The following is a 27,996-nucleotide window of genomic DNA, read 5'->3' as shown; positions in this document are numbered from 1 at the left end:
CCTGCTAAGACAACAAAGCGAACAAATGGTTAATCTAATTTATTAGTAATCAAGGTTAATATTCATCAAAAAATAACCAATCAATATTACAATACCTTTTTTCTTATAAATGTAGGCACACCATAACATACTGGTGCAGCTCCAATCAAGAGAGGCAGTCTACAAGCATCTCGAGCTCGACCCATAAACGTCGCAATCCGTAGTTTATCAGTACAATCCTTACACTTCTCACTGTTATAAACTTCCTGCAACTTCTTCCCCTTTGCGAGGGCCTTTCTCCGCGTTTTTGGGGCCTTCACATTCCCTTCATCCCTTATATTCATACACTTTAACTCTTTGGAAATCTCATTGCATTTAGAGCAATGAGTTGATCCCTCTTGTAGCCAAGCATCAAGCATGACCTTACCGAAACGATCTATATCCTTGTCTGTCACTTCCCATAAATTGGCAACAATCGCGGGGGACCCAGCTAGTAGATAGGAGAGAGGTGCACCTTTTGGAGCATAACACCCAGTAAAAGAGAGAGTTCCACTACTACAGCCCATGAGGAGAGTGGCAGCACATTGATTAAGCTTCTGAATTTCACGGCCGGATATATATTGCATCCCTGCATCACCATAAATGCATATAAATTGAAGTTATCTGGCTGTCGTGGTAGTGAAGGTTTAAATTTTCAGTTTTGATTTTGATTTCGGACATAGCCGAAATTCAGTCAAAAAAACAAATTTCAAACTTGTGCCAAAATTTCGGCTGAAATTACCGAAATTTCAGATTTACGTGATTTCAGTGTCGGTCATTTCGGTATTTCGGTCGAAATTTAAAACCATGGTGACAACAGCTTTTGCTAAACAATGAATTGGAATCAACCCAAACCGGGCCCCATTTTATGGTAAAGGCTCAACCCAAATTCCCAAAAATCGACCTGAGTTGGGCCCCTAACTTGGAGCAAAAGCAACAGGAATATCAACAATGGAACCAGAAACAGTAATGGTAATAGTTGTAGTCATCCATACCACTGCCATGGCCAAAGTAGATGAACAGATCATGACTTTCCAAGGCCAAAGCCAACTCTTTAGTTGTGGGAAAGTTTCCAGCTTTTCCCTGCATGAGAATCATATCCAGGCATAAGTTTTCCAGATCAGTTTAACATAACACAAAAAGTTAGAAATGCGGATAACAATCCAAATGGTGTTGGTGTTAGCCAGTTAAAGTTGACTAGCATACGCTCTAGTCAATTAGTAGCACTGCCTATTTCTTCACAAAGCAAAAAATCCACCTCAGTTTCTACAATTGAACAAGTAGGCATTACAGAAGAAAACTTAGAAATACTGTGATTTACAAGGGAAACGATAGTGACACTTGTTAATGGAATTTCTAATTCACTAGTGGTACTCCTCAATAAACCCAACCATTAATGGCACTCCTCAATATTCCTAACAAGGGAAATGGTACTCTCTTTACGTACAATTTCTGAGTAACTGTTGATAGCTTGTAGGGAGTTGTAACAGCCTCTAAAAGAAAAGTGGGGAAGCATAAAAAAGGAAGAGGGGTGCCCTTATCAAAACAAGAGAGTGCAAGGCTGGAGAAGGAGATACGTGTGCAGATTATGCTTGCTCTAATCTCATTTACAGGTTTAGACGCATGGTTATTCCCTTCATTTCCTCCTAGTTATGTAAATCGTCTTTGTTTCTCCTAGTTAAAAGAACAAAAATCAGAAATTACCTCCCACTTCTGATTTCTGAACCACTCTTCAAATGCAACCTGGGTGTCGCTGAGGTCACCACTAGGATTCAGCAAGTAGTATGCATCCAAGGGGTTTACTGACGGAAAATTATCAACAACCCGTCCAAATCGCTCTTGACGGAGGCTGATTTTGTTGAATGTCATACCAATGCTGCTCACAGATGGCATGCGATAAACCTCCTGTTTTCTTATTATCGGTAGGCTCTCCCAAGGAAGCATCTGTTTCAAAAAATAGTCAACCATAGTAATGCCTTAGATGAAATCAACAAAAGTTCAAATATTGCAAACATTCTCTGTGATTAACATGCTTGGCAATTTAAAGGATATGATCATTATCTGTAAGAAGCCAGGAACTGCCATGGTGAAAAGAGCTTTAAATGATTTCATAACATGGAATGATTCCATATTATGGAAAAATATCTCTGTCATATGGCCAACAGTCATTCTATTAACTTATTGTCAGGAGAGGTTGAAGTTGATGACCTGCGAAGAGATCTGAAGCCGCATTGCCTCCTTCCCATGGAAACAACTATTAAGATTAACAATGCCTTGCCAGAACTTTGTTTTTTTTTTTTGAAAGGTGACTGAAATTTCATTGATACTTGTAAGTTATACACTGGGGACCAGAGGTCCCATCAAGTATTACATAGGCTCAATGAAGATGGTCAGTCAGAAGTATACTTCTGACCCTAGAGATTAAAGGTATCATATGAACAGAGAAAGACGACGTTAACTTGGGCAACCCGTTGCCCATAACTACACCTCTGCTTCATTAATCTTTGCACTAAACAACTTCTGCCGCCCATCAGTTTGGTCCTAGGATTGGTTTTCCCTGTGGAGTACTTCGAACTTAACCAAAAACATGGAATATCCTCAAAAATGTCTAACTCTGCACCAAAATCCCATAGAGGCAAGCTAGATTGAGGAATTCTTTAATTCCAGAATGAGACCCACCACTTCAGAGACGAACACCTCCTCATCCAGAATTAAGATTGATAGCTCCTCGTCCGATGGATCCTTCTCCTCTGAAGCTTTCTTTCTAGAAATCATTGCCTCTAATGTCTGCATCCCCCTCTTCTTATCCTCCTCCCAACGAAGGCGCCGAGAGGTCTGTTCTTCCTCCAATAGTTTGATGAATAAGATGTGCTTGTGCAGAGGAGAGTAAGTTTCTTTAATGGTCCACTTACCAGTCAGCCTAAAAAGCGCTTCCTGCATCCCGTTGGCTTCCTTCTCAAATGCCTTCCATTGCTGTTTTAAGAAGTCTTAGGTGAGTTCCCTTTGAGTGGGTGAGTGTTTAGAAGCATATTCCTCCAAGTATGCCATCCTTTTTAAAACTTTTAGGGAGGTTTCATTTCTAGCAAATCCACCGGCAACTTCCTCTTTCTGCCAAAAGATGAAGAAGACAGGCCAGAGGAAAGAGAAGACAAGCCGCTCCGCTTTTCCATCTCAAAACCCAGACCCCAAACTCACCGGAAATAGAGGAGGGAATCACCCAGGAAGAAACGTATCGTCTCGGAGTGGAGGCTAAGGGGAGGCCAATTAACCAAATGGAGAAGGAACTCCTGCTATCATGAAACAACATTAATTGTGCCGAAGCAGCGCTTCCCAAATTCTTCATTAATTTTTCTTTCAGTTTCTACGATTATTCCTACTACACGTAACCAATTCGCCAATCCTGAAAAAGCAAGTGTCATTTACTCTTCTCAGCGTGCAAACCTCCTTGCCTTTACAGGGTTACGCATTAATATAACCGCCAAGCCCTAAAAATCACTAAAGTTGTATAACTTCCCACGCAAAAACTATTTGTATAGCTCCTCTATTAGTCAGATCGTTCCATACATCATTGGTATCCGTAAAGCACCAGCGTACTTTTTTTGACGGCTATAAGGAAAACCCTAGACCGGACCAGCCCCGTGTTCAGATAGGGTTAAGGGAAACTTTTAGGACTCCGGGCCACCTTTCCTAAACTTGATTGACCCTGACCTCAGATAAGACGACATTTTTAATCCTTTGCTCCAAAGTAAGCCGGCACCATGCTTTAGAGGGTTTAAGTTGAGGCCTAGGTGTTCAAGTTTATTTTTCAAGTTTATTTTGAAAAACGAGGTTTTTGACCATCCGACTTTTCCTATCCTTCCTTAAACCCATATGTTTCCAAAATCTTAGCTTCATAGGGAGCAGAGTTTAGAACTCCCAAAAGCTTCACCATGTTTCTTATGCAAAGATTTCCAGGTGGTTACCGCCCAAATGAACAGCATCCACTTTTCGAATGTCGATTGTGGCCTTTTTGCTAATAGCTTCCTTGGCACAAGTCTCCCCCCGTGTTTCATAAGATACCTCCCCAGAATAGCTGGACTCCAATTATGTGAATAGCCCTTTCCTCTGTTCCTCAGGGCATCTGACTTTTTCATTCCTTGTTTTAATATGCGCAATGCCCTAACAACTTTTTCCTGGAGACTGGCCACAGGTAAGGGTACACCAGTCAAATGACTCACCTTTGCCTTGTTCAATGCCTCCTTCCAGGTCCTACTAGTAATATCCGGTCTAGAGGCCGCTTTAACCGGTTCTGTCAAAGTATTTTTGAAATTTGAAATTTGAAAGCTCTTGCTGGCCCACATAAGGGAGGTGGTGTCTAGGTCAGTCTGAGTCGCATTATCATGCTGCCACGTGGCCAACGATCTAACTGCAGTCTTCTCCACGGCCGGCAAGTCTTCAGAGGGAGATACTGCCAACAACATATAATCCTTTAAGATCTTAGCTTGTTGCGGCACCTTCAAACGGCTTGAGGATGGCCGATTATTGTCTAACAACTGGGTAGGAACTACCCGATCTATTCCAGTATTCCTTTCAAAGACTCGAATCTCGTCTTTCTCCATACTTTGAGGGGAAAAAACCTCAAAACCTATTTTAAATAGTGAGTCCTGTACCTGGAGGTCCACAAACAGACGGCAAAACTTCCACTCTGGTGCGAGAATTTTTGCCGACGCGTATCTCATACAATCAGAGTGTTGCCCTTTCATGTCTGTTTCAAGTACTTCACCAAACATCGTCCCCGGAGCTTCAACTGTTGAGATGGCCCATGCGTGAAGAGGGATTCCCAGGAATTTGACCCAGGTTGCTCTAGATCCCTGTTGATAATTCTTATTCCAAGGTTTAAGGGATGACAAAAAGCTTCCACATGCGTTCCCCCCCATTTGCAATAGTCTGGAAGCCATACTCTCTTCTTCAAGCATAAATAGAACCTCGTTAGAAGCGAAGTATGGAAGATTTCGGGAGAGATGGGACATCCTAGAACCATTTAGCCCATCTCCACAGGTCTTCCAGGTTCCAATCATGTTTGGTCCTCCCTATTAAGCATGATCGCAAAATCTGCTTTCTCTCATCAATTTCTTCTCCAGAAACCATTATAATTAGGGCTCCATTTCTGTAAGTAAGTGAAGTCTTTCAAGAGTCTGGCCAGACATTTATTTCCTCCCGTCGTCGGCGAGTCTTGGGTTCACCTTTAGTAGTAGCGAATATTTCTCCAACATTTTTACCATTACATCGTCTACACACCTTGCGCCATTTGAAATTCATGTACCTGCATCTTTTACAAGTCTAGTCCCCCGGCCTTGGAAATCATTCCACCATTTTCCTCCCGAGATCTATTACATGTTACTACACTTTTATTGTTGTCTACCAAATATCATTTTCTAGGTTAATGAAATGAAATGAAATGCAAATCATCACATCTTTCCATTTTTTGTCTTTCCGACCATTTCGGTCGAATTTCGGAAGGAAATAATGACATGGAAGGAATTCATTGAGATTTCATTTCGGTGGGGATGGAAACGAGAACATTTCGATCGCTTTTTTTTCTTGAATGGTAGACATTTCACCTTGCCAGAACTTTTGAAGCCCAAATAACTCTGGCCACTTCATCAGCAAGTGCAGTAAAGGTTTTCACAAAATTTCATTATTCTTTAGCCATAGCATATGTAAGTATGGGAACGACAACATAATGCAATTTGTAGATCGACAATAATCTTGTCCCCGAGATACAAACATGGTTTTAAATTTCGGCCGAAATACTGAAATTTCAGATTTTGGCCAGGACCGGAATTAAAACCAAAACCGAATTTTAAAAATTTTGGCCGAAATTTCCACCGAAGCCGAAATTGCTTCCGAAATTGGAATTTTCGTTTTCGGCTGAGGCCGAAACCAAACTGAAACCAAAATTTCGAACCTTAGATACCAAATGAGAGGTAAGAAACCCGAAACCCTACCTGTATGTCAGCATCCAGCACCAGAACAATTGGTTCTCTATCGACTTCTTCTGCAAGTTCACCAATTGCTTCTAGTATCAGTTGATGAGGCAACCCACACACACCATCGGCGACTCCATCAGGAGAAGAAGATGAGGACCGAAATCTTGCCTTCCCAGAACACCCACCTCTACCAAAATAACCTTTGTATAGAAGCAACTGCTCAACACACTCTTCTGATTCTGCAACAGATGTGGTGCCACCAATAATAACTTTCAGATGACTCTCATTTGCATCAAACTTACATTTACGTTTCAAATCATCCATCAACTTTACAAGTACTGCATCCAGGTATTCTGAGTTTGAGCGTTCCCCCAAAAGCAAGCATCTCCAAGGCCCTAACCACAGATCTTCCATATCCCTGGGCACATTTAACAAAAAGCATCACTACAGAAAATAGACTTTGACCCACAAAAGTGTCTAAAGCTAAGCTGATACTAGACAACAGCAGTAACATCGTTACTCCATAAAACCATCAGCAAAAATTGAACAAAATTAACAAGCAAAAATCAATTTAAGATTTACACTCGTGGATCAGGAAAAAAAAAGTAGTAACTGCAGGTTAATAACCAGATTCAATAAATGCTATTTATGAAAATTTCATGTACTTTTGATTTTATGCCACACCTACCTCAAGAATTTATCAAGACGGTCGTTGAGCTTGGTTCTCCGCACCCACCAGATATACCTGTTCTTTTGTGTATCAGAGGGAGGAGAGGTCTTGAGTGACAGGTAGTTATCCTCCAATATCAATTTGAACTGAGGAGCCACATCATCCACCACGGTGGAGCCCCAAGGACAAATCCACTTTTCAGTTGAGTTTATCCACTCAGAGACAGATCCCATGCCATAACTTGAATCGTCATGCTCAGTTTCTAATGAAGAACAGTAAGATAATTTAGCATTTAGACTTGACTATCTTACTATGTTTTTGGGCAGTGATATATCCCCCCCTTTTTTTACTTGGGACAGCTAGCTGCAGTATATCTATGACTGCAAAGAGGCAGATGTACTTCACGTGGGAAGAATTCAACGGACTTGATTGCCACGTACACTGCAGCTGGCTGTCCCATGAAAAGAAAAGAGGCAAATTTAAAATTTCCCCTATTTTTTCTGCCAAATAAAAATGAGGGCACCTTCAGGAATAAAATCCACAGGCAGAATCATCACAACAGGTTCCCTCTTCGAATTCAAGCGTGAAAGTAGCATCCATGCTGGAGAATCTGGAGATAGAAGCAAAATTTCCCCAAGAAGACTCCCGTAAGCACCTCCAAGCAAACTTAAACAGATGACCGTTACACTAGGGAGGCTTGCAAAAAAGTTGTTCACAAATCCTTCAAGATCTTCAAGTTTCTCTGGTGCAAATCTGCAACAGCAGAAAATGGAAAGAAATCTGGTTAGAAAAGTATATTAGTTTGACATATCTTTGTCATCGGGTATAACCAAGAACACCTGAGGGAGTTGAGCTCCTCCAAAACAATGTCAGCTGAACCAGTAATATGTGAGCCCTGAAAGATGGAACACAGAAACATTAATATCTTAATTCTAACTTATAGCCCCTCAATATTGAAGAAGATAAATACACTGTAAGCATGGCTACCCATCAATTTTACACTGCTTACATACACTGGCATGGAATACCACAGTTTTTTTTTTTTTTAAAATACCACAGATATACACGGTCTAATCAAATTACATAATCTGTAGATAATGCCTGAAAATATGGAAAAAAAAAAAAATTGGCAGTGGAAGAACAAAGAGCATGATCGAATTGCATCAATTGGGGACTCGTGCCAAATTGATGGAGTAAAAAGAGGTAGGGGCAGACCAAAAACAACTTGGGTAGAAACGATGAGGAAAGACTTGATAGCTAGGAACATAATAGAGAACATGACCTTGGATAGAATAAAAGGGAAGAAAATGATCCACGCAGAAGAACGCAACTAGAGTCAGGATTAGAGACGGATAGATTCCTTTCACATTCTTCATGAAATTTTTCTAAAGGATTCGTTTAGCCGACCCCAACTAATTTGGGACAAAGGCTTTGTTGAGTTGAGTTGAGTTGGCAGTGGAAGAACAAGAAGCTCTTCATTTTTTTGATGGATAACCAAACCTTCCAATACCGGGAGAGATGGGTTTAATGGAGATTCCTCAACATATGCGGAAGAAGAGCAGCTTCGTACCAATATGTCAAATATAATTTGCATTGTCCAGGGCAGTTTTTGAAAATTGAACTAAAGAAACGTGTGGACCAATTGAAGCTAAAGAAAGACGTGTTGCTAACCTACTCTCCAAGACTAGTTTTTGTGATGAAGCTAAAGAAACCAGGATAATTTTAAATTATCCTGATTGGAAAAGATCCTAAAGTCCCAAATGAAGTCCCTCTTGCTTTGGCTTCTGTGATGGAAGAATTTTGTGATGTTGTCCAGTAACAATTTCAAAAGGTGAAAGACGTGTGGACCAATTGATTCAGTTGTTGTAGGCAAACTCCATTACAAGAAGGGTTTGATCCCAACTAGATGTATGGTCGCCTACAAGCCATCTAAGCAAATCCCCTAAACTCCAATTGACAATCATAGTCTGCCAACTATCTGGAGGTGAAACGCAGATGAAAACTGAAACTCGGTGCATATCATTTTCCTAAGCGTCTTCCAAAAATAAATAGCAAACTTAACATCTCTATCGGACACTATGGTCTTCAATAGACAATGAAGACGCACAACCTCCCTAAAGAATAACTTGGTCACGTGACATCTGTAGTTTTGTAACATGGAAAGAGATGTGCCATCTTAGAAAATCTATTCACAACAACCAAAATAGAATTGTGGCGTCCTGGCTAAACCCCTGAGGAAGGCACATCGATGCGACCAAAATACTCAGTGGTTTAAGAAACCTGCACCTTTACAAGCCTTTTTGCGATCAATAGAAGATGACAAATTGGCTAGCTCTTCTCTTCCTTTAGGTTTTTTGTTCTTAACTGGGTTGTCTTGAGATCACAAACTCAAGTCCTATTTCAAGAGGTTTGGAAGATGTGCACATGAAAAAGATAGCTTGCGTAAGATGGAACTTTTAATGATCAACAGAACCCTTTGAATTGTTCTTAACCATATAACTTTTCTCAAAACAATAGTGGTAACACAACCTCAATAAATAATGAATGCAAAATACAAAAATACACTGGCGATTGTATGAATACTTGCACAAGCAAGACCTACACAATGGGGCACTGGTAAAACAGATTCTGAAGTGAGTGAAAGGACAAACCTCAAAGGCAATAAAGCTGTAGGACTTAAATTTTCCACTCGTACTAAAAAGGTTTTGGTGATGCAGATAAGTTCCAAGTGAAGCTTGATGAAAATATCCAGCCCAATGACTCGCAGATAGTGCTTTACCAGAATAAATAGGTAAAGAAAATGGTCCAGCTGAGGTGGAAAGTAAAAATATGACAGCAAGTAGCCTCGATACCTGCGTTATCAACATGAAAATTAAAAAGACAGTCATCTTCAAGTGCTAAATTATAATTGTACAAGTTACTGAAGATTATAAAGCATTTAATATCATGAGAAATGTTGAATATATGACAAAAAAAAATATAGCAATCGTTTTTATGTACAGAATAAAAAAATATGCCCGAACAAAATGCAACCTTCTGAAAAAGTAAGGGGAGCTCACGGCAGAGGATAAAGGCACGTAATAGCCAAGATACTACCCTTGGTATCTGAATGTCTGACAAACAGCAGCACTGGATTCTGGTTAAGAAAATTGAAATAAAAAAAAAGCAAACATAAAAGTTCATGAGTTCCAATATGTAATAGCAGCTGTTCAAAAAAAAACAAAAAAGAAAAAGAAAAAAAGTTGTGTTACGCCTGAAACATGTACCAATCCTCATATGGCTGATTTAAAATCACCTGGAATGCACCGAAAGACAGTTCTTTACAGAAAACCAACTCAAATTGTACAGTATTGCTGCACGTTCAACAGCAAAGATGTCCCCCGGATTTTCCTTCCCAATCAACTCCAGCATGTCAACAATATTAGAAGAAATTTGACACAATGGCTCTCTATTGAAGAGAAGAGAGATGCTTTGTGAAAATATTTTATGCACTTCGTGAATTTCACCATGACGTCCTGTACATTTTCCTGACAACCAAACAGAAATAATGAAGTTAAATGGATTCCTGTCTTTGTCAAAAAGCTTTCAGATCTTAAGTAAAGCAAGAAAGTTTCAACATTTGATGGGGAAATTTTCTAGAGCATGGCCCATCCATAATGGAAACCAAAAGATTCGCTTCAGATCGTCAAAAGGATGGTCTACACCCATGGTATTAAAAGTTCAGCCGAAATACAGAAATTTCGGATTTCGGTTGGGACCGAAATCAAATTCACCAAAATCCAAAATTTCGGCCAGAATCCCAAATTTCAGCCAAATTTTCAGGAAAATGTGATTTTTTAAGCGTTTTTCTATAATTTCGGTAATTTCTGCCAAAATTTCGGTACATTAATGAAATTTGTTTTTTTTACCAAATTTTGGCCGAAATTTTGATTTCGAAACCGTAACCGAAATTTAAATCCTTGTCTACACCTTTACTTAAAACTGTCCATATTATTCTTTTGGAGTAACCAGCAGATCACCATATAATTCATCCATCTTACATTCAAAGGCTTGAAGTGCTCAGTCACATCATACCTATCTTCATGAGCAGCCTCAGTGCAAGACGCCTATGGTAAAACTCCCATTTCAAATAGATAATGTCATGCATGGACCCAGCTTTCATCTCATCACATCCAAAATCAGCAACAGAACTCAATTGTGAGTTGGAATGACAAGACCGATTTGTGGAACGAGTGGTCCTCGAACTACGTTCAGCTTTCCAAATTTTTTTCTGTGGTACATGTGTAGATGCATTCTTAGATTTTTTAGGCTTCTTAGATCCATCATCAACAGCCTTCTGCACTCCTTCGCAAGTGTTGTTGACTCCATAATCAGCCTCTTTGACAAAACTCTTGCTGAACTTTGAACTATCAGTGTTACTCTCCTCATAGATGGCGAGAGGATTTCCCAAATCAACGAGATTCAGTTTTTCTAGGGCAGACCTGTACAGGTCCACAGCAAAAGACGAGTTCTTTAAAGACTGGTCTCCTTTAGTGATGTCAAACCTGGTTCTAGCCAGGTCTCCCTTTTGTAGATCTATATTAACTTCCAATGTCAATTTGCACCGCTTGCATGAAATAATGGTGTCGCTACCAGCTAAAATTTTCTTGGCATTGTCTAGTTCATTTTCCGCCAAATCCCAGAGTTGTTTCTTGCAATATATACGCCCTGGAAAATAGTATAAGTAAATCAAATAGTTCTGAGCCGCTACATGTTTTTTGTGGCCATAGGAGTAAGTGCAAAAACAACAATAGTTAAAAAGACAGATGAGTGAATGGCAATACCTAAGGAAGATGCAAAAGCAACTCTAAAAAGTGGTAAATCTTGCAAACAGGATATCTTATTCCCCACCAGCAAAAAAGCTTCAGCCTCAGCTCCATTCCCAATTGATTCATTAATGATTCCAACCTTAATATTAGACCATAAATGGAAATGACAAGATAAAATGATAATGAAAAATAGAATTCCTTAACACCCATTGAACCTCTACCCAAAAAAAGGCAAAAAGAAAATAAATAATAAACCTGTAAAGTGCTTTCAAGGTAGCATTTAAGTACATTCCATGGACTAAGAATTGAGACTTCTAAGTCCTGTGGTTTAGTGATATCTGGCCAAACTTCAGTAATTACTGATCCAATTGCCTCAAGATGTACATGATCACGTTCGTTCTGTAATGTAGTTTCTGTAGTCTCAATGCCTTTTGCAGACTGCTGCCCATAGGAAAATATAAACTTCCTCTTTAAGAGTTTCGCACGCAGCCGGAGAGCCTCATTTGCACATGAAAGTGCCTAAAAATTAAGAGTAAGCTATTTAGCGAAGATCAAATGGAAATAGAAGAGAAACACGCATAAATACGAAAATCTGTAGATGATGCTTCGGAATAAAAGCATAAAGTTGATGATGAGATCAAGAAAACTCATTAAACTTGCTAATGCTTCTTCGAGAAATGAACGCACCAATACATGACTCAATGGGTCTCTGAGATGGGTAACCACCAACGCAGTACTTCTCCAACACAATTTGCGATTTATTTTACCCAAAAAGATATTAACCCATTTTTAAGTTGAAACAAGCTGTGTTCTAGAAGAATCGGTTAAAGGTCGCACATTATGTAAAGGTCAAAGATTGCAAAATGTGATTCGACCACCTCCGGTCATCAGGCTAATGACTCAACCATCAGCATTAAAATAGACCAATAGAGAAGATTGTCTATTTGGGGAATCGAATATCTTTCAATGGACGAAAATAAAAAACGAAAATATAATGAAGGCAGGGAGGCGCAACAACAAATGGGAAATGAAATAGAGAGAGAAGATTGTCTATTTGGGGAAAATATCTTTCAATGGATGAAAATAGAAAATGAAAATATAATAAAGCAGGGAGGCACAACAACAAATGGGAAATGAAATATACAAAACGTTGTATAAGAAATTTTCAATATATGGGTTTTAGCCACTACGCATGTCAGTAGAAAAGATGGTCTATTTGGGGAATAAAATATCTTTCAATAGATGTAAATAGAAAACAAAAAAATAACAAGGCAGTGAGGTACAACAATAAATGGGAAATGAAAGACAGAAGGCTTTATAAAGAATTTTCAATATTTGGGTTTTAGCCACAACGCACGTCAATTGCACTAGTGTATGATTACGAAATGAGTGCATGACTAGCATATTAGTAATATAGGATTCATACCACGTATCAATATTAGAAACCTATAAACAACCCTTATTTGCTGCTGGTCGGTTAATTTTTCTTTCTACTACTAGAACTAAAAGCCTAGAAACAAGTGTTCAACTAGAAATGAACAATATACACATGGTCGAAAAAATTGTGTCAATCACTAAGCTGAAAAAGAAAATCCAAAAAAAATACTAAATATAAGAGAGAAAATATCAAATGATAAATAAACGTAAAATGTGGAATTTATATTGGGAATAAGTCTCAACTAGTCTCACTAGATTCCTGAGAGGAAATTGATCAATCACAGGTTCCATCATTGCAAAATCATGAAGGTTACGATCCTAAGAAAATGATCCACCAAATGGATCCTTATCCGTGATGTTTCATCAAAACCCACAAGAATACAATCATGAGGATATTATCCATCACAACATCAAGATACATGTAGCATGGGGGCTCAACAAAAACTTGATCATATTCTCCATTAGTTGTGATATCCAAACAATGATCATTAATCTTGATCAAGGGTTGCATGGATAAAGAATTGATCAGTAAGTGACGGCGAGTTTGAAGGCTCTAATTTGATATGCACAGAGTAGTAGAACTATAAATGCTAGGACAGACCCAATATTGCCTTTTGGATGTGCCACACAGAGTGAAATCCATGCGTTACATCAAAAGTAATCTCAAAAAACCTAAGACCATGTGGAGATCTTCCACAGGTCGCACAAATTAGAATGAGTCAATATTATCCCCCACAAAGTCAATCTCTTAATAAGGCATCTCTAGCAATAATGGTAGCAGATAGACCCACAAATTGTAGGATCTACTGTGTCGTGCTTTCACTCAAATCAGGGAAAATGTCATTGTAAAGAACTTGGGCTTCTTTGAAGGAAATATTTCAGGATCCAACTCGAAGAACTTTTTTATTCTTTCATCATTATTCGAGTCACCTCCATGCGAAACAATAGGGAGACCAACTTTAAACAAATGGAAGATTGACCAGTGTGCACAAACAAGAAGAGTGATCTATTAGTTGATCTTCCACTAATCAAAGTAATCTATTAGTTGATCTAAGGCTGATAGACATGAAATAGATTATTAATGAGAAAGAAACAAATTCAAATAAACGGTGAGGAAAAGAATAAAAGTAAGATAGACAGCAGTAAAAAAATGAACGAAAAAATACAAGCACCACTATAAACACTTAAATCTTAGTCAAAGAATGTCAAATATGAAAAGTATATGTGTGTGTGTGTGTGTGTGTGTGTGTGTGTGTGTGTGTGTGTCTATATATATCAAAGGAAATGGTTTGTGAGCAGCTGCTCAAATAAGTATTAACAAAAACAACGTATAGATCCATAAAATGTGGATCAAGCTCAAAGATGTTGATCTAGTCCATTGAGACGTGCATTAAATAAAAAATAACAAAAACACGAATCTAAAAATTGGAAAAATAAAACAATGAAAAGTAGAAAATAAAAGCAAATGGATGCACAAACAAACTTACATCAGATGATGGAAAGTTCAAAAATGAAAAAATAAATGTAAAACAAAAAAACGAGAAAAGTTTCTATAAATAACCACCAAATTTAGCATGCATATTCAATGAATGATGCATGGTTTTATGTTCTAAAACTAATCCCAAAACGAAAAAAGGAAGAAATCAAACATTTACCTTACGGCCAAACTTGATCCAGCACTACTTTATGCTGCTCCTAGATAATTAAATCAAAGAAAGAACCAAACCAGAAGAAAAGCAGTAAAGGAATAACTAAAAGACCTAAGAGCAACTATAACAAGTCCACGAATTTTCTCCATGGAGTCAATGCCAAAATACTACGAAACAGCTAATACCATAAACCGCATATTGTATTCTAATAGCATTACTATCCTTGCACATGAAATAAAACAAGTTATCTGACTATTCACATTTCAATAGTCCCCTTTATAAGCTGGAATCCACTTCAACCATGATGATTAGAAACATGAATCCGTCTTCTACAATTAGGTGAGTTAGTCAGCAATTTTATCACCTACGGAAAGGAGTCATGATAACAGTTATGTTAACCTTTTTCTCATGGAATAACAGTGAAGGACAATATGCCTGTTCTTTCAGTAAAAAACTGCAGTTTCCCATTGTTTGAGATGTACTTTCATTATGATAATACAATAACAATCGAAGAAAAAGTTACAGAAAAAAAGGCGCTAACCAAAAGCATCCCTAGCAGTTTGCAGACTGTTAAGGTATAAAAGATTAAATACGCCATCTCCAAGGGCTTAAGCTTTTGGAGTAATTGATCGTTTGCATGGTATCAGAGCAATTACCCTGGGTTCAAAACTCCTTGATATTAAAAATCTACATTTAATGGCCAACCCAAAAAAAGAGGAGCCACATGTGCCAAGTGTAGGCCAACCCAAAAAAAAAAAGGGGTCACACGTGAGGGGGAGTGTTAAAGTGTAAAAGATTAAATACGCCATCTCCCATGGATTAAGCCTTTCGAGTAATTGGTCATTTGACACAGACATGTCACTATATTTTGACCCTGTACGGGAAATAGAAAAAAAAAATATTGTCAATTGATTTTCTCAAAGAAAGTTACAAAATATCTGTAGTGGATTGCCAGTTTTGGGGCAATCACGTAAGAGTAGGCTTTAGTCATAGCTAATGAGGAAACCCAAATACTTTCGGCAACTTTTAGCGGAAAAAGTCAAGAAAGCATTACCTATCATAGACTCTCCTGCTGGCTACATTGTGCTCACATCAGGTTTGTATCAGCCACTAGCTGTTACATGATCATCAGGAACTTGATTGAGGCATTTCTTTTTTAAATCAATGTACAGCGGTTAAGGTGAAATGCAAAGATTCTTTTGATCATAGACGTGCAGCCTAGCTAAATATCGGTAACAAATAGTACAGTTTTTCTGTCAGTGTTGACGAAGCCACTAAGTGGCTAGTTTCTTCCTATTCCTGAAATTGTATAGCTCAGAAAACGTCAAGGTTTTACAAGGGCAGGTTGATGGCCATGAGTTTTCAAACTCCCTAATTCTGCATAGCATGCTTTCGAAATTAGCTGTATGCTTTATTGTAGGAATTACCTATGAAAAGAACAAACAGTTTTCAACATGTATTACCATTTTATTTATATTTTGTTTTATGAGGTTAGTTTAGTATCCAGGATAATTTTCCCTCCATATCATGCATGCAAGTGGGTCTAAATTCAATCTCCTTGACTGCACTAATTAGCAGTGCAATATCGTTGCTACCACTCTCCAAATGATCAGGTCATCTCCTCTATGAGCTAGCACAAACGATTTTTATTTTGTTATGCCAATTTCAATTGCAGCCTGTGACTGGCCTAATAATATCTTAATGCTTGATGGAATATAGGGTCATAATATTGAGGGTTTGATATCCATAATTATCAGCATCTATCCTTCATTATGTACAGATTATTACGAGATATCCCCACAAATAGATAGCTTGACCCATATATTCAGGCAACAGACAAGCTGTAGTTCCATGTATAATTTAATGCAAGTTACCTCATATAGTCTTCCATTTGAAAGAAGCCTTTCACTCAAGTCATAGTAGAGGTATCCTGCAAGGAAAGCCGAATGATTGGGTGCAGAATCCTATAACAGAAAAGAATAGCAAACGATCAAAGGCATCAGCATATTTTAAAAGGAACGGGAAGAAGTGACTTGGATAAACTTATACTGAGAAATCTTACACTCAAGATGAGAACAGATGCAGCCTCCTTTATCTTTTCAACAGTAAACTCAAAAGCAACGGATCTTTTAAGATGGTTTCTGCGTACTTGATCAAAAATGGAATCAGAAAGAAAAAACTTGAGGCAAAACCCCAGTAAAGACACCGAAAAACCTTCTATACAACTTATCCAGTAATCAATGGAGTCGGCATCAACACCAAATTGCTGAGACAATGTCATTATGAAATCTTCGTCAATTGGTGAGGTGCAGAGGGCATGGTTCAGCCTTCTGTCTCTCCAAAACATGGCCAAGCAGTCCTCTAGTGGAACATTTTGCAATTTGTAGAGAATGATGATCAGATTATAAATATCATACTGAAAATGCAAGTACCCCTGAAATTGAACAGTAAGGATTAGCCAACAAATTTAGTAACAGTTATCAGGGGCCCCGCGTCTATGCAGGAGTATTCAGGGTGAAGGAAAGAACAACTGGTGAGGGAGACAAAGCGAAATCTACAATAACCCCTAGCTGGTAACACAATTTACCTTTAGTGATAACAAATCAGCAATATGATACAGCAACAGTATGGCATTTCTGGCCACCAACTCAGACTGATCATTTGAAGAGTGATCGCTTGAGGTATTTATGATCGACAACAGCTTTAATGCACAACGAATATCATGCAAGATTACCTGGTTTGGAAAAGACTGGATTCAGATTACATATATGGAAATTATATCTGATCACTCACTTGTTTTAATAATACCATCCATCTTTTTATGCACACTTTTATAATTAGATATTAAAGGATGTTGTAATTTCCTAAAAGTTGTCAGCAGCCAACCAGAAAAGTATTTATAATGTGAGAGGGGTATTATTATCAAAACAAGGGATTGCAGACGATGCACGCACGCGCACACACACACACGGTAAACTGTTTCTGCAGGGTAGCTCCATAGGATCATCCTAACCCTTCCATTTGTGGAGGTTAAAATGGATGGGTATAAACCTCCACAAATCTGTCCATTTTTAACCTCCACAAATGGAAGGATTAGGATGATCCTATGGAGCTGATTTTTTGGGCACACCCTATCTATGTAAGGGCCTATCAAATGAATGTTTTGGATCATCCAAACAATGTGTGCCCACATGATTTTTTGAGGGGCAGCCCACAACTAAATTAATTAAGATAACTAGAATAAATATGAGAAACATTGTAAGTACTCATATCTTAAGGCATTCCCTTGCCCAATACCACCTCTGACTTTGGATCAGCCTCCTGGAGACACAGTGCGTGCAAGCAATATGTGAGGGCTAATTGATGGCACAGAACAGTACTGCTAGCGGGTTCACTCAGTGGATCCTTCTGTATAATTAGTTATTCCAAGTCAGCCAAGCGACAACCTCCAAATAAAACCAAGAAATTAGTATTGCAGTATCTCAAATTAAAATAAGAGATGAAATGACAGAAACCAAAAAATTAACTCACAAGTACTGAAATAGCCTCAGACAAACACTGAATACAGTCGTTTAAGCCATCAAACCCACAAGCCCTAAGAATCTTGCCCTTTCTAACAAGAACCCTTGATCTCTGTAAAAAATAATCCTTCGAAACATATGTATCTTCTAAGAGAATGTTTATTACTTTTAGTTGCATTCTCTGACATAGGCTAGGGTTCCGAACTTTCATTTCTGCATATGATAAAAGCTCCTGCAAACAATTCAAAAACAGATATTGACAATTTGTTTGTTATTAACAAGGACAATTACTACAATTCATTAGTAGTTATGAAAATGAAAATCACTCAAAAAAAAAAAAAAACAACCTGCTCCAAAAGGACGCCCATTGTTGTTTTTGGCCATGTTATGCAATCAGGCAACAGTAATGAATGCAGACTTGGAGCATTATCCGCGGCATCATCATCCGCAAAATCTTCGCAGATTATCTACTATACAAGTAACAAATAGGTGAAATAGACCATAGTGATGTTGAGTCCATTAATTGGTTATGGACTCACAATCGGTTGTCATATCTTAAACAAAAATGACCTTAAAGACCATACCTTAACCCATTGCTTCACCAACACAACAGGGCCAGTCAATTTTTTGAACAAGTTGCTAGCAGCATACCAATTTAGAAGACTATTGACAATAATTTTATTCATATCCGAATGGCGACAATGATGGAGAACATCAAGGTAAACAGCTGTTTTTGCACACGCATCTGTAACAAAATCTATAATTGCATCTTCTGATAGATTGTCATCAAAAATCCCCTCTGCTTTATCTGAGAATTGCTGGCAAAGGAGTGGCACATGAGTCCACAATGCTCTGTAGCATAACTCTAAAGCCACTGATGCCTGAAAAGCAAGAAAAATATAAAGAAATGATACGCAGAATATCAAGAACAGGACTTAATAAGCATGTGCTTATTGCTTATAAGTTCAGAGTTCTTAAAGGCTGAAGGGAATAGCATTTAGCAGTAAAGTAGTAAACACATGGAAGAAAATAGTAGTAGCAACTAGCAAGCCACTCTCACCAAAGGCGCTAAATATGCATAATGGTTATTTAGCATATTGTTTTCATAAATAAAAGAAAGAATAAATTCCCAAAAAAAGTTAAGCATTTATAACAGATATGTGATTGTCCAAAAAAAATCTGTACAATGGTAATTTTTTGTAAAAAAGCATTAAATGATCCAATAAATCATAAAAATTTAAAATTAAAATATAAAAACAAATACGCAGTAAAGTCAATTGACTCCTTCTATATTTGCACTGCTATCATTATGTATTAAACAATGTAACTTGTGTTTGCACTTTGCAATTGTGCGCCTATAGTGGGATTGTGGAACTTTTTAGTGTTTAATGACTTGTCTAGTTATGTTAGTTTTTTACATGTTGTTGTTATTTATTGAGGAATGCTAAACTCAGGGGCGCACTTGCAAAAATCAGCTGAAAGGGTGCCCCCCATTGGTTGTACGTCACCAAAGTGCATTTAATAATGTTGGACTAGCAGCCATTATAAGTGCATTTTGGTGATGTGCAGCCAATGGGGGCACTCTTTTAGCTGATTTTTGCAAGGACACTCTTGAGTATAGCATACCTCTTATTTATTTTATCACTTATTTTCTTAAAATAATTATTTTCAAACTTTTCCTTGAAGTAACTATTAAACTTGACAGACAAGCAAATAGAGAAGAAACAAATATGCTCAACTGTGCAATCCAAATTTAATAAATCACATTAAAAATAGTACACATAATTAAATGGCCGACTCATTGTGTATCGCTCTATTTCTGAGACAATAAGAATCCATATCACTCTATTTATGGGGGTATTGTTTCGGCCTCTGCTGATATGCTAGCCAATACCAAAAATTTTAACATTGGGTCCAACTACGCAATATGGAAAGATGACCTCTTGCAACCTAGAATTTGGGACAAAAAGAACCTTCAATCCATTAATATTAATGCCACATATACTAACTTGCTCTTATTAATCCGAGATTTTATACGGTGCCCGATCGGGCATGTACACTGGCGAGGCATCCACCCTTGATATTTGATCCAACAGTAGCCCACTTTTTCAACTTTTTAAGGGGCTGCTGTAGGATCAAATATCAAGGGCAGATGCCCACTAGTGTACGTGCCCGATCGGGCACCATATAATCTCTCATTAATCCTTCGCCTGGTAGTTTCATCAATGAAAGCCAGAAGAATACTAACATTAATTGATTGATAAGTCAAAGCTCCAATGACAATAATCTATCTTCAAGATATTGAATTGCGACACCCAATGACACTCTAGGAACAACTTCAGTCCCTCACAAAAGTCAATCTCAAAGGCCTTCCTAAAGTTATATGCTAAAGATTCGGTAACTAAAATGAAAAGAGGACATAGAATCCTGAACCCTAGATGAAGCAATGTAGTTCAGATTCTTCAGAAGTTCTTTGAACATACTTTCAAACAGCTTCACAGTATTTTTATTGAAATGTATCTTAAGATCCATTGGAAAAAGGTTGGCAGATTACTACGGTGTTTTTACACATTTTTCGCGCATGTAACACGAGGAGAATGTCATTGATAATAGAGATACAAAAGTAATTTTATTCATTCTTCCTTGATGTTAAAGTATAAAAGATTAAATAACGCCATCTCCAACAGCTTAAGCTTTTGGAGTAACTGGTTGTTTCACATGGTATCAGAGCCAAAGGTCCTGAGTTCAAAAACCTCCCAGATAGCAAAAATCCACATGCAATGGCCAAACCCAAAAGAGGGGCCACAAGTGCCACGTGCAGGCCAACCCTAGAAAGAGGGGCCACACGTAAGGGGGAGTGTTAAAGTATAAAAGATTAAATAAGGCCATCTCCAACAGCGTAAGCTTTTGGAGTAACTGGTTGTTTCACACTTGAGAAATAACAAGCAACAAAGTCTCAAAAGTATCAGCGAAAGATAGATACCTGCTCCCACAGCTTGATATTGTATAATGATACCCCAACATTATAGAGGGATGAAATAAGAAATTTTAGCTCAGAGGGTTGGACCCATTCTCTTGAAATAAAAATAACACGATCAATGCAATCCATACTCTTCTGAAATAAGAAATACAAAAACACACAGGAAATAAAGAAACTAAAAAGAATATGCTCCTTCCAAATGCTACATCCAAAAAAAAGGACTTCCAAAAGCATCACCAAATGAGAAAGAAAACCTGGGTGCTTCCATCCGTCTTGAGGGCTATTCTGAAAGCTGCTGTTGCTGCGCAAAACAATGTTCGGCGCATCTCGAGCAACTTATCCCTCTCCTTTCCAGATGTATTGCTGCACATTCAGTAGTGAGTCAATTGCAACATTTAACTGTAAAAAGTTAGGATATGGGCTTCTAATAACAGCAGAAAGTAGGAAAATGACTAGATAAAACCATGAATAATAAATTTCGGTTTCGCCCTTGGCCGAAACCGAAATTTGGACCGAAATCTGGTAATAGAAAAAAAAAAGTATTATTTTATTAATTACAAAATTTCGGTTTCGGTCCCAACCGAGATTTCTGATTCCAGACGAAATTTAAAACCATGGATAAAACTCATTTAACGTGCATGAGCAACAAAACAATTACTGCTGGGAAGTATGTAGCCCTATTATTAAAGAAAAGCTCAGGAGCTCACCTGAGACCACTTAGAAACGCATCACAGAACTGATGGAATGCATCTCGAACATAACTTATATTAGAAGAAAAGGGAACAGTTTTTTCAGAAACCATATGCTTCCAAGCTGAGTTAACATATTCTGCAAAAGGCTTGCACAAGAAATGCAGGGCATTTATGTAGGACAACAAAGAGATATCCCTGTGCTCACGCTTGCATGCATTAGAGACCTGAAAATTAGATGCCAAGGCAAGAGATGATACCTCCCTCAAATTCTTTGACAAGGCTTCATTGCAACTACTAGAATTGTGAAAGCAATTTGCTAAATAACCAAGGGAAGCAGCCAAATATTGCAGATTTTCTCCATTGTCTTGTAACATCAGAATTGTAGATACACCCTCCCCAGTGATAGAATTACTCTCTCTAGCCTGAACATCACTATGCATAAAATAGAATCCAGCAGTGTAAAGGCTTAGAATTGAGGAAAGCGGTGTCAAAACCTGAAACAAGGATATTCAATCACAATTTACTACATAAGACTCAGCTTTCATCCAAAAGGAGGCACATCCATATAGCATTAAAGAAAAGAAGCAAGGACTTAGGCTCCAATTGGGTGTTGGCAAAAGTGGATGGGACTGTAGGAAATCCCACCCAAAATGCTACAGCCACAATTCTAGTCGGGTGACATGGAACTGATTAAGATTTTGAGATGAACACAGGTTTCATCCGGAAATCACAATTCCACGCAACATCCAAATGCCAAAAAAATCAGATTACCATGGCTCTACAACGTCACCCCGGATCATGATTCTATTAGGCACTGTTCGTTTGAGATTATGACAACCGATGGTGAGCCCCCAAACTGATGAGTCCAATAATCGGTTTGGGGGCTCACTATCGGTCGTCATAAACTCAAATGAACAGGGCCTTAGTATACCCAATATTATGAACAATAAGAAGCATGTACCTGCAGGAAGTCACTCGTCATTTCCTTAAGATGTCTCACAACACCTTCACATACATATGCACTTGCACTTCGACAGCTATTGGAGAAATAACATACAAAGTCAAGAAATTCATTCACAACGTATACCATATTCACCTGCCACAATAATAACCCAATGTTATCTTTCTCATCATGTATGAACTTATCTTTTGAACATTATTAAATAAGAGGAATTCTAGACTGAAGGTAGCCCTTGCAAAAAAGAGGTGAAAGGGCTCTCCTATTGGCTACACATCACCATCATGCATTAATAACGGCTGAAAAGTCAAACATGATGGTGATGTGCAGCCAATGGGGGAGCCCTTTCACCTCTTTTTTGCAAGGGCTCCCTTCAGTTTAGACTTCCTCATTAAATAAAAGCTCAACTCTTCAAGTAATGTCATTATATTACAAAAAGCAAAGATCCAACCAAGGAGCATACAGCAGTACAACAGTTCCTCTATGCCGATGTTCTAAAAACTCATACGTGATCAAGAACTCACCCAAGACAAATTGGGTGGGCTCAGGTAACTAAATGTTTGACAGGGTGAGTTTTCCATTGACCGAGGCAAGCCAAACAAGTTCTTGACACACTTGATAGGGCCAAATCCGAGTTGACTTGGTGAATTCAGAATGATTGACCTAGTGAGCTAGTAGTTCACGTGTTTAGTATTGATCACCTGACAATCAACAAATATAAGCCAGAGTCATCCTTTATAAGTCAGGCATGGTATATACATTATAGTATCATTCCCTTCTTCAACAACTCATTCACGTGTTCTGGTAGTTCTTCATGCTCCTTGGGACTCATCATATAGTGAGGAAGGTTTGGAAGGCTGGAACAGAGAACAAGATCAATGGAATATTGGGTGTCCATCCACTTTGGAATGTGCCAGAATTGGATTGTGAGAAACCTAAATTAAAGTTAATGTAAGAGAATCGGACGATGAGTTAACACACCAAATAATTCTTGTAAAGGTAAATGAGGTAGGGTTTCTTAATACGCAGAGTTCTCAAACGAAAAGAAGACCAAGGTGGTGGCTGTGAAATTGAGAGGCTATTCTTTGGCTTCTTATAAGGTACTAGCCTACTAGGCTGCAAATGGAGAAGCCACAAATCAGTTTGTGGGAGAAGATTGAAACCCTGACATGTTTAAGTATTTTTCGTATTTTGAATGGTGGAGTATGTTTTATGAAAAGAACAAAAGAAAACAAACGGCTGAGCTGGCCATACTGGAGAACAATCACAATAATTTAGATGTGCACCTATAGTTCCCCTCCACTATTGGATATTTGTCACTGATAACTATCTCTAGAAAGTTAAGTTTTGGCCCGTGAATTATGATTAACTCGTTTACCATCAGCTCAAGGTATTAGATCGGTAAAAAAAAAAGGGTGGCCCAGTGCATGCACGAGGTCTGGGGAGGGCTAGATGTACGCAGCCTTACCCCTGCTTTGTAGAGAGTCTGTTTACGTGACTCGAACCCGCGACCACCAGGTCACAATGGAGCAACCTTACTATTGCGCCAAGCCTCGCCCTCTCAAGGTATTAGATCGGTAAATAAGTAAAATGGGATCCGATCCAAGTCCAGTCTGACCCAAATCCAATTGCGAAGAATATCATGAGTTCGCAATGCACACGACAAGAAAGGATGTATCATGTGAAGAGAGGCCAATTCAGAGGTGGATCTGTTAGCAAAAGGTGGTGTTAGGTAATTAAGTTTCGTTATTAGTGTCAATTGTCCAATTGATGAAGAGGGGTAAATCGTTGATGAGTGTACTTGGTAGAATTATCTTCCTTAGATCCTTAGCTTGTCTATTGCCAACTAGGTCATGGCATACTGTATGTTTTTTCCTATCATCTCCTGAACAAGATTTCCTTCCTCAGTATTCAGGGCAAAAAATGTAGAAAAGAGAACATTGAAACATATGAGATTACAGGGTTTTGAGTAACAAAACCTTGCATTCGCAAGCCATAGATTCCAGCGTGCATCTTAATATCTCAAGGACAAGTGAGGTCCTGCCCTCCCATTCCAAGCTGAGAGAAGAACAAATTCTGCGGGCAAACTGCATTTTGCACATTTTCTCTCCATAAATTACCAAAGCTACATGTAATTCAGCAAAATAAACAATAGAATAAAAGACTCAGACGTTGCGTAAAAATTCTGAAATTTTTGGTGAATGGCATCGAAATTTGAGGTGAATGGATTGGTGCACCAAACAGTCCAAAAGATTGTTTTGCCCTCAGGTGCAAATAAAGCACGGAAAAAATGTCATCTTCTCTTCTCTCATTTTTTCCAACTTTTTCATACCTGCAACTCTGAAAGAATAGGAATAAGAAGAGGAAGAATAAGAAGAAAAGAATTTTTACAGCGCCACAATCCAATCACCTCGATTTTTGGTGCCATTCACTGAAAATTTCAGAATTTTTACGCAATGTTTGAGTCTTTTTTCCTAAACAATAAAGAAAATGCACCTCTGAAAACCAATCCTTCCTGGATGATTTCAAGCATTCAGCCAATGTCGTCAAACAGAAACTGTGTACCAAATCTGCGTCAAAGCAGTGGGACTCCCCTGCCATGAACAGCGCACAGTGGTACAAATTCCCCACGAGCAAGCGATGGTACTTATCAAATGCATCTGAATCTAAAACACTATATATGCAAGATGCAACTCATTAACACATTAATAAGAAATGGGTTTTGCTAACAAGTGCCCCACTTGTTAAGGACCATTTAAATGCTCTTGAAAACATCAATCCACACATGTTTTGAGATTTTTTTTATCAAAAAAATGTGTAAATTGATGTTTCCAATAGCATTTAGTGAAGCAAACCCCTAAGAAATAATGGAAATGAAGAAAAATATTCTGCAAAAAGTTATGAAATTATTTCTCATACCCTAACCAAGGCGCGACTTGATTGACCAGAGCAAGAACCTTGCTATAAGAACCCCCATCTTTTGACCTAATCTTCGAAGCGCATCTTATTAAACATACAACAGTCCTCACAACCGAAATCGCAAGCTCACTATCAGCATTCTCCTTTGTGAGCTCTGGCAAATAGAAATTGATCAAATCCACCTTTCCTTTTGCCTTCAAAGCAAAAGGAGATGAGATTACAGACCTAATTTCATCAAGTATAGAAAAACCCTCTCGCTCGGCCTCATCGTACCGTCCACAACCCTCAAGACAATGTAGAAGATGAACCCTCTGTAAATGGACAAAATAGGGTTTTCCAGATAAACAAGGAGAGATACAGGTTAAGCAATCTAGGGCAAGTTTGTAAATAGTGAATAACTCCGTGGCATTTTCTTGATCTTCTTCTCCTGAGAGGCAATCGGGTAAAATCTTTAGGAGGCGAGAGAGGAATGGGAGAAATTGCTTTGCGAGGGGGCGGATTTGAGACTGGTCTTTTGCTTTTTTACTTTCCGTCTTTTTTCCATCGTTTTTCTTCTTTTTCTTCTTCTCAGTGATGTTGTTTGGGAGATCGATGAAATCATGGAAGGGTTTGAAGAAATGGGAGAATTGGGAGTGAAGGTTTTCGTAATCGGAGGTCTGTAGCCTTGAGATGAGAGAGGACTCGGTGATGGAATCCATGGAGGGGAGAGAGATTAGGGGGCGGGAAAGGGAAATGCGAAAAATGAGAAGCTTGGAAGTTGGAACACTCTTACTTTTTGTTTTTGAGAGGGAAATGCAAGTGAAATGACCAGAATGCTTTTAGCCTCTGTTTGGTTGCATGGCATCCCGGGTTTTATAGGGGTTTTGTGTGGGTTTTTATTGCACGCCAGCAGAGTATCCTGTTTCGTGAGTTTTTATATGGTGTGAACATGTATTGTTGCGGCTTTGCCCATAGGATGATCCAAACCGTCGGTTTGCTGGGGCATAGTGCATTTAGGTTGTGCCCAAAAAATCATTTCCATTGGATGATTTCAACCCTCCGATCTAACGGGTTTTCATACTATCTAATTTCTCTATCGATTGGAGGGCTAGGATCTTCTTATTGAAATAATTTTTTAGGCACAACCTATACTAGCTGTGGCCCATCAAATAGACGGTTGGGATCGTCCTATGGTGTAAACCGTATAGTACTTTTGAAAAAATACAAACCATTTGAGCTTACACCAAATAAAATCTCCTTCTTTGGTTGCATGTAGAGTTTCAGAGAATAAGGACACTGCTTGGCTTGTCTCGTCCTTGCTTTGTGGCATACCAACAAATTACTAGTAAAATCTAACCACAAAAAAACTATCAAAATGATAGTCTGCTATTAAAATTGGGCGATGATTTTTTCACTCCCCGTAGGATTATGCGCCCCACTTTTAACGGAATTGGGGCAGAGTTTAACGCTTTTTTACGTCAAAGGGGGCGCATAATCCTACTGGGGGGTGAAAAAATCATCTCCCTTAAAATTTTGGGATTAATGTTTTTTTCTCTCTCTTTCTCGATATTCGTAATAATAGCACCCCTGTACGGGGCTAACAGCCAAACAATATTTACCTCTACTCCGCAACGTAACTGCAAGTCTGCAAGGAGACTGCTTGGCTTGTGTTCTCCCGGTTGACTACATAAGTTTTAATTTACCTCGGTTGCCACTGAAACTGTCTTTCCCCTGTAAGTGATGATATTTCCAGTCCCACTAGTTTATCAGACCTTATAAAATGGGGAGTGATAAATCGACTCCATATATCTTAAATCAACCCCCCATGTGTCTCTGTCTCTCCTCTCTTCTCTCTCTCACTCAGAGGAGAGAGAAAGAGACATAAGGAGTCGATTTAAGATATTTGGGAGTCGATTTATCACTGTTCTACATATTGGATCAGCAGGGTTAATCTAATTGATATAGGGCTAAGAACACATGAACGAATGGTGGAAAAGATAGGACCCTCATCCAGGAATCCCTCTGCTTAATTTTCCAACCGAAAGTGCCCGTTGTTCCTACGTATGCATCTTCTCCACCTTTTCATATGGATCTCATATCATGGCCTCCTCCTTGGTACTTCGGTACCTCCTCTAACCCTCCCTCTATACCTTAGGCTTTAGCTGACGTGGTAAATGCATCCTCAAATCAAGATCTAAAGTGATCCTGATTGAATCCGTACCTAAGTGTGAACAATCGGGATTGGCGATCCTTCTGCTAAGGGGTGTACGGCTACCTGTATCATATACCCACATACAAGGATTAAGGATTGACCGGGGTTGAAACTCGTGTGTGTGTGTGTGTGTGTGTGTGTGTGTGTGTTGGGGGGGTGGGGTGGCTTCTACACATAAGTCGGA

At 38.6% G+C, this 27,996-nt stretch overlaps 1 protein-coding gene across 2 annotated transcripts; it reads right to left on the bottom strand.

The window, feature by feature from the left end:
- Positions 1-19: 19 nt before the first annotated feature.
- ESP (separase) lies at positions 20-26,432 on the bottom strand. 2 transcript variants are annotated; one of them, XM_077357573.1, is made up of 27 exons: positions 25,622-26,432; positions 25,199-25,376; positions 24,682-24,789; positions 22,706-22,840; positions 21,760-22,238; positions 21,307-21,415; positions 21,056-21,187; positions 18,657-18,953; positions 18,420-18,539; positions 18,083-18,304; positions 17,849-17,959; positions 17,139-17,285; positions 16,614-16,985; positions 16,426-16,515; positions 11,721-11,984; positions 11,481-11,604; positions 10,732-11,364; positions 9,953-10,184; positions 9,691-9,793; positions 9,309-9,509; positions 7,497-7,552; positions 7,181-7,410; positions 6,676-6,919; positions 6,006-6,405; positions 1,723-1,962; positions 1,014-1,101; positions 20-607 (listed from the first exon to the last, which is right to left on the bottom strand). In XM_077357573.1, the coding sequence occupies exons 1-27, from the start codon at positions 26,317-26,319 to the stop codon at positions 87-89; spliced, it is 6,534 nt and encodes a 2,177-aa protein (XP_077213688.1). In that variant the 5' UTR covers positions 26,320-26,432; the 3' UTR covers positions 20-86. The 2 variants fall into 2 exon arrangements, with proteins under 2 accessions (XP_077213688.1, XP_077213689.1); XM_077357574.1 differs by having other exon boundaries at positions 17,852-17,959.
- Between the last annotated feature and the right edge of the window lie 1,564 nt (positions 26,433-27,996).

This window comes from Tasmannia lanceolata, unplaced genomic scaffold (genome assembly GCF_043159265.1).
Source record: "Tasmannia lanceolata isolate RefF3 unplaced genomic scaffold, GAP_Taslan_0.1 ptg000016l, whole genome shotgun sequence".
NCBI lineage: Eukaryota > Viridiplantae > Streptophyta > Magnoliopsida > Canellales > Winteraceae > Tasmannia > Tasmannia lanceolata.
This window is presented reverse-complemented; position numbering and strand designations above follow the sequence as displayed.

Excerpts from the sequence above, each read along its gene's own strand:
- ESP (XM_077357573.1), bottom strand. The coding sequence starts at position 26,319 with ATGGATTCCATCACCGAGTCCTCTCTCATCTCAAGGCTACAGACCTCC. Across the intron at positions 22,841-24,681 it reads CTATGGCTTGCGAATGCAAG|GTGAATATGGTATACGTTGT; the intron begins GTTTTGTTACTC and ends TTATTGTGGCAG. Across the intron at positions 1,963-6,005 it reads TGCTGGATGCTGACATACAG|ATGCTTCCTTGGGAGAGCCT; the intron begins GTAGGGTTTCGG and ends TTTTTGAAACAG.